At 34.6% G+C, this 7,322-nt stretch overlaps 1 protein-coding gene across 2 annotated transcripts in view; it reads right to left on the bottom strand.

Moving 5' to 3' along the window:
• Positions 1 to 704: 704 nt before the first annotated feature.
• MMS22L (MMS22 like, DNA repair protein) overlaps positions 705 to 7,322 on the bottom strand; it is a 132,806-nt gene continuing 126,188 nt past the window's right edge. For both annotated transcript variants that reach the window (XM_058566596.1, XM_058566597.1), the window contains exons 23-25: positions 7,201 to 7,297; positions 5,643 to 5,810; positions 705 to 5,010 (exon numbers count right to left, since the gene is read on the bottom strand). In XM_058566596.1, coding sequence (XP_058422579.1) covers positions 4,929 to 5,010; positions 5,643 to 5,810; positions 7,201 to 7,297 — 347 coding nt within the window. In that variant the 3' untranslated portion in view covers positions 705 to 4,928. The remainder of the gene's footprint in view (positions 5,011 to 5,642; positions 5,811 to 7,200; positions 7,298 to 7,322) is intronic.

The raw sequence follows: 7,322 nt of genomic DNA, 5'->3' as shown, positions 1-7,322 counted from the left end.
ATAATTGGATCCTTTTCCTCAAATTATCAATAATAAGAGCTAATAAGAAAAATTCTAGAAAACTATGTTTGGTCATATAAACCAAATTCTATTGAAACTACTCAAATATATATTCTCCATTTAAGTTAACTATCTTATAGTAACTCATCTTCTATTTTCACTCTTCAAAATTAAAGATACAAAATACAAAATAAATATATTGTATTTGTATTTAAAATATTAGATAAATTTGAATTTCCATAGGAAGACCATGAAACTTCCAACTATTTAAACACTTCAAGATGTTACTTTAAAAGACAAAGCAGTTCCACACAGATATTAGCAGAGTGTTCTCACTGTGGGAGGAAAAGCCAGCAAAGACATGAATTTCTAAAATAATATGTATGTAAAATGCAAGAAAATTCTTCAGATCCTTAATAAAATGCCAACTGGTTATGATTAGGGTATTTTTCATATCTTTTCTCTTCATATTTTCCTCACAGTTCAACCACATGTATATTGTATCCTCTTCAGCCACCATAATAGCTGAAAAACTTTGTTGTTTTGACCACAAAAGTATGAAAGTATTTGACCACATAGTATGAAAGCAACAGGAATAAGATAGAAATTATTATTCCTCCAGGTAACATGGTTCATTTTTATTTTGGTTTTCAAATAGTCAAATTTGTCATAAAAACAGAAGTTGAATAATCACCGGCACAGTGTATGTTACACACATACATTTTTTATTATATATCATTATTATATGCACAAATAACTTATAAATTTGCATATAAAATAAGAATGCCAGATTTTTTCTAAAAGCACAATTCACAAATGCAATAAAATAATTATCAGCACACCAAAAACATTTTTAATAAGCAGAAATTAGTCAGTTCCAATCATTTGGTATTGATTTTGGTAACCTTATCAATACAGTTTCTAACAGAATCAAAATACAAATCTCATATCTTATTAAATATGTAAAAGAATATGTTACTTTGCTAGCTTCCCAAACCACTGTTTTAACCAAAGCATATTATTTATATTGGCCTACCATACACTTGATTGACAAGGCAATATTTTTAACCCTAGGAGGAATAGGCAGGAGACCAGTTTTTGGAAAGTGTAAGGTTTATGTAAAAGTCTGTCAATCAAAAAACAGTGCTTTAACACAGATAACACAGCTTTTGGTGGTTTCCATGATATCTACCCCTTATCTTTGAAACACGAGTGCCATCTCAACATGTGGGATCTAGGGAAGGTAGGTTTCCTACAGGCTTTTCCCAACTGCAGAGGCTTGTCAAATTTCTATATAACATATAATCTTAATAAAGGGGAAGTAAAAATAAAAACCGTCAAAGGTTCTATGAAAGTACATGAAAATGGGTCCATGTCATTCTTTAAGAACTAAGTAGCTTCAAAAATTTGTGATGAAGCATGGAAGAAAATAATAGTAATAATGGGTCATGAACACACACACATAATCTAACAACCCACAAATAATTATTTTTTTACATAGATGCTCAGGTAGAAGAAGTCAAATATGCTTAAGAAGAAAAGAAAATATGCTATGGATGGGTAAAGATATAAAAGTTTTAAACTATGAAACTCTTCTAATACAAATGAACTCAGTACATAATGATTTTTGTACAGAGACAATACTCCACGTTTTTTTCTCCCCCATGGAAACCTAATTAAATGTTAAATTAAAATTTAAATCATAACCAAATCTGAATGTCTAATAAAGTCCTTTCATCACCCTGTTGTCCTTCAACATCTCATTTACACTCCATCTGGTATTTTACAGAAATTATTGACTAGAATACTCATGTATCCAATATGTATATTTTAATTTTCTTCCTACTTAAGTGTCTTAAGGTTAGGTTTTTATAGAAAGGGTGGTATTCTAAGCTGGCAAACTGAATGAGGCTGAGTGTAGAATGAACATAGCATTCAGAGAGAGCAGCTAAGACAGTCTGGTCTGCTTGAGCTAAGTTTGGAAAGAAAAGGTGGAGTCAGATGGCAAACAGTCTCCTGACTGAAGGGTTTCAATATGAGCTTAAGAAAAATGGGAAGTCACTGGACGTCCTTGAGCAGAAAAGTAACACAAGAAAAGTAGTATTTTAGGAACACTAATGTCAGAACTGTGTGAGGGATAAACTGCAGGAAAGGAGACCAGAGACAAGGACGAAAGAAGGAGATTACAGTGCCCAATAGAGAAAACAGTTCGGAGGCATAGGATGTCAAAAGGAAATAACAGCAAGAGCCTGTACTGGTGACCGACTGAAAGTGAGGAACAATGAAGAATCCAAGATGCCCCTGAAGTTTCAAGGCTAAGTAACCTGGGAAAATGGTGTATTCCCTGGGTAGAAAATAAAGGCAGGAGCTAGACTGGAATAGAAGGTGACAAGGACAGCTTGACATGTTGCCTTGTGATTTCAGAAGGATCCAACTAGAGAGATTAAGAGAGAAATTAGCACTAGAAATAGATTTGAGAGAGCAAATTATGAGCTAGTGTTATTAGTTCACTACTAGAAGAATGTTGAGACAGAGCAGGTGAAGGGCCAGATCTTATCACTGGGGACAAGAAAGAAGGACTTGACAGTTCTCTCAAAGTACAGTATAGGGAGGAAGGAGCAGTAGCACTGAGGAAGGGATGAGAAGATAAAGCGAAATGCAAGTGTCACAGAGAGGCCAAAGAACAGGAGAAATGAGAACGTATATATACTCTCAGATTTCACCAAAAGAAATTGCGTTACAATGGTAGAAGCAGCGGCCTCAGAGATTACAGGGTATTTAGGGGAAAATGAATAGTAAGGAAGTAGGTATAACTCTAAGTCTGGGAATGGAAAAAGACGAGACTAAATGAAGGGTCAGCGCAGATTTTCAAGAAAAGGAACTGAGTCATAAATTTTCTTTTTTCTTCAATTAAAAAAACAGCTTCTTTAAAATTTTACTTAGACATAAATAAAAACATAAATATATATACATACATACACATGTATCATTACAGACTTTTTGCTGTTACTCATTTTTTAAGTACAAACTTTTGTTACTCTCAGCATCTGCAGATGTAGACCCTAATGCATGACTCAGCAGCAGCTCTTCTTACCCCTTAAAAGTTTTATACTCTAAGGAGCAAGATTCTCAAAGACATGTTTCTCCCTTGGAAAATAAAAAAAGAATATATACATAAATGACCACTTTAAAGACATCACCTTAAATAGATAAAACTTGAACTGCTTAAACTTGCAAAGTAATACATTATTAGTTAACAAATCATAATGAAAAGAAATTCATTGCTATGAACTCTATTAAGTAACCTTAAACAGGCTTTTATTCATTCTATTTGTGATGTAATGACAGTTGATTTGGGGGGGAAAATAGACCATCTGTATGTCATGAAAACAACAGATACTTCTTTAGACTTCACAGGTTACAATTAGGAGAGAGCTATTAACTATAGCGTGCTGATTGCAATGCATTTCATTTTTAAAGACACTCCTTGAGCCAGACAAGTGTTGAAATGTTTTCTTGAAGGAATAGTAGAACCATGATAAAGATTAGAGTCCCAAGAAGAAAATGATAAATTATTTCAAAGTTAGCCGACATGACATGTAAGAAAACATTGGAAAAAAGTGTGATCATTTGTCTAGGACCCATCATTAGAGAAAGAAGAACAAAACTGAGAGGTACTCTTTACCTCTACTGTGCCTGAATAATACAGTAATCATGTCCGTACACCTCCAAACAGAACACAGGTCACCAAATATTTTCACAAACATTATCCCATTGATTCTTACAAGAACATTGTGAAATAGAAAAAGGATTCTCCTTCTTCTTCTTTCTCCATGAAGAAACTGAGCCTCAGAAAGGTTAAGTAACTTGCTCAAGGTCACAAAACAGAGCTGGGTTTGAGACCCAGGTGGGTTCCCAACTCTAGGACTGGAGTTCTTTTTACCAAATCATGCTCACCACAAAAAGGAGTCAAGGATAAGAGCCCAACTGGTAAAATAAATCTGAATGAGATAGTTAACAGGTTGAGAGACAACATCCACTAAAAGAAACTAAACTGGTGCCCTGTGAACATACAAGATGCTAAGTTATAAGAGGCTCTGATTGAAGAGCAAGGATAAAAATCAGCTGACTTCTCAGACCTCTTCTGTTAATTTGTAATTGATTTTCCAGAATATTATTATTTATTCTCTTTTCTTAAAGGCTCTTGTTCACCTTCCTCTTGATAGGTCTTTTAATGACAACCCCAAAAGAAAGGATGAGTACAGAAAAACATCTGGCAGCAGTTGGAACCTAAGCATCAACACTGTTGGCTTAAGTTTAAAAAATGTTTTATATATTATGTGTATAAATCATTTAGTCAAACTCAGTCTCATTCCTCACAGAGTTAAGTGTGCTTTGTAAGGGTTTTATTAACTTGCCTCACACGTGGTATAAAAAGGATAATGAATATACAGTCCCATCTCCTGATTCCCCCTCCAAAAAAACCAGCATAGGGCAGTCAGGTAATTTGAAAAAGTATCATATTAAAACATAACTTGCAAAAAACAAAAACAAGCATAAACAAATCACTCATAAGGCAAGAAGTCACATTACAGTAAAAAGTCCATGGATCAACCAATACAAACCTGCTTAAATAGTCACACACAGATAACACTTCCAGTTAGAAAAGTTTCTTTAATTTAGTTTAAAATCTCTTCAGAATAGAATGCAGTTTTGCCAAGTTCGAAAGATCCTATAACATAATTAACTTTTATTTCCTTATTTATTTCCTTATTTCCTTTTTTATATACTTTATACTTACAAGTATGTAAGGAAAACATCCTAAAAAGCGTTTTCAACAGAACACTACAAAATTAATCTAAAGTAGAAGTCAGAATGGTGCCCAGTGGCTTTAGATAGTTATAATTAATAGAGAAGACGAACAGATATCAGGTGTCGTCATTTCCCAGTCTCTGCATCTCATCCTGTCCCACTTGTCCCAGGTGAGAGAGAAGTTTGCTATAGGCTTCCCTGTTTAAGAAAAAAGAAAAGAGCGCAGATCTCTTTATTACCTTTTCCATTATTAGTGGTTTGCTTCTTTAATAAACTTTGGGACATATGAATTACAGTATGACTACTGACCCCTCCTAAAACCATTTCTTTAGGAACTATCGGCTTATTCCCACAATGTTTGATTACTCTAAATAGTCCAGCACTATCTTCAGTTGGGTTGTAAGCCTATAAGAAAAAAAAGCCTTATTATCTATTTTTGACCCAAAACCATATTATCTAATTGGATCACTCATCTTATTCACTGGTACACATGATACAGTTGATTCAGTAACTCAGGCATTCTTCAAAAGGGCTGATTTGCCCCATGGATTTTATACAAAAACACCTGAGGTTCCTAAGTCCACTTTCCAACGAGGAACACTGCATGTGTTTTGAGTAATAGCAGCAGTGGTGAAATATACAGCTTTCTAAGATGGTGAGTTTGAAAAGAACAATATGTGAACATATGTGAATCAGTATTGAAACATTTTTCAACTCAAAAGAACATACTCCAAATTTGGGGGAATAGGAAAATAAGCCATTTCTAGAAAGTGATTCTAGATTTTATAATCATTACACCCAAAAGGACGAATGCAAATTATCAAACATACCTTTGTGCTATATTTCTGCCAAGGCCCCATTTCCGCTCTGAATCCTTCAGAGATTGAGTGAGGGTAGAAATCAAGTGGATAACAACCTGCTGGTCCAATGCTGCTACTGTTTCTAAAATGCTGTAAATCTGATAATCATATCTCATACCATAATCCTGGATAAAATGCCTGAAAGTATATCAAGTTACTTAAGATTACTTCTAGGGCAATTCCTTGGGTTAGTATCTATATGGCAATCAGCTGTAACCATTTCATGTAGGATTACCTTAAGAATCTAGATGCCATATGAAAACGATTTATAATACTTAAAAATAAAGGACAGAAATGGCTTATTTCAGTGTGAGCCATGACCAGAGTGATGGCACTGCGAGGAAGCGGGAAAAGTTGTAATCCCCGGAGAGAGAATAGGAGAAAAATCTAATCCCAGGGACTTCTTCTCTATACCCTACATGTCGAAATCTGGGTAGTAATGATGCGCAAAAGACTAAGGAAAAAACGAGTCTAGTTTCCTAGATGTTTTTCAGTTCTTCATATCTTTAGATAAACCCAAAAATATTTTTTTGAGGAAAGCAAGTTATTCATAACGTATTTTTATATTCCTTAACAGAACAAGAGATTTTAGACACAGAGGAGGCCTTTATAAATAAGAATTATATATTTTAACCTTAAAATTTCCAGTCTCGCCCCCAACAAAATAAAAGCCACTTAGCTTAATAAATCGTACATAATAAACATGCAACCTTTGTTGATATAAAATCTTTTCTCCCTAATTGATATAAAATCTTTTCTCCCCTCTTAGGGTTTCACAAATCCACTATTTATTTCAAGTGATCACAATTTAAGAAACTGTAAACACTTGACAAGTGCCAATTATGTGATGAGAAAAGAAACTGAGGATTCAAAGATCCAACACAGAATGAAGAAAATGGATGTGAATTATTTATCATGGTAGTGCTAAGGTAGCGAGATACGCAGAATAAAGGTGACCTGGTGGAAACTGTGAGAAAGCAATATTTTACTGCTCTAAGAGAAAGCACAAGACTCTAAAGAAGGCAAAGCAGGAAAAAAAACCAAAACAGAAAACGCTCCTCAAGTTGCGTTGTTATTCTTACCAATGAATACAAGATCTCCCACAAAGTCTATGCTTCACAAATGAAATACAATGAAGCTTTCTGGGTCTACAGGATCTAAAGCAAGTAAGAAGGCCAGTGATATATTCTATACTGGATCCTGAGTGACACATTAGGCAGCTCTGGAGGACTGTGCACCTGTCATCATGACTCACGTTTCCCACTTTTTCCTCTTAAATCCATGCAAGAGTGTTCCTTATTCAATTCTCAGATAATTTTAAGTCAGCTCACTTATCTTTCTCCCTGGCACTTTTATTTTTTAATAAAACAACACAATGCAACAAAACTACTGCCAAAAATACAATAATTGAAATACTATAAACAAGTAGTAACACATTATGTTTTGGATAATTAGTTATTTAAAAAACATGTTGGCTGTCAAATGGCTGGCAATAGTCTCCCTGCCAGTTGGCATAGTTTCCAGTTACCTAAACACAGCAGTCAGCTGGGCGGCAGCTTCTCCTCCTGACCCCACTCGGCAGGCTTTTACCATGTACTGCAGGTTCTCTGTGGCCAGCCTTTTAACTAGGAGGAAAAATTACAGCATTAC

The sequence above is a fragment of the Diceros bicornis genome, chromosome 23 (assembly GCF_020826845.1).
Source record: "Diceros bicornis minor isolate mBicDic1 chromosome 23, mDicBic1.mat.cur, whole genome shotgun sequence".
NCBI lineage: Eukaryota > Metazoa > Chordata > Mammalia > Perissodactyla > Rhinocerotidae > Diceros > Diceros bicornis.
This window is presented reverse-complemented; position numbering and strand designations above follow the sequence as displayed.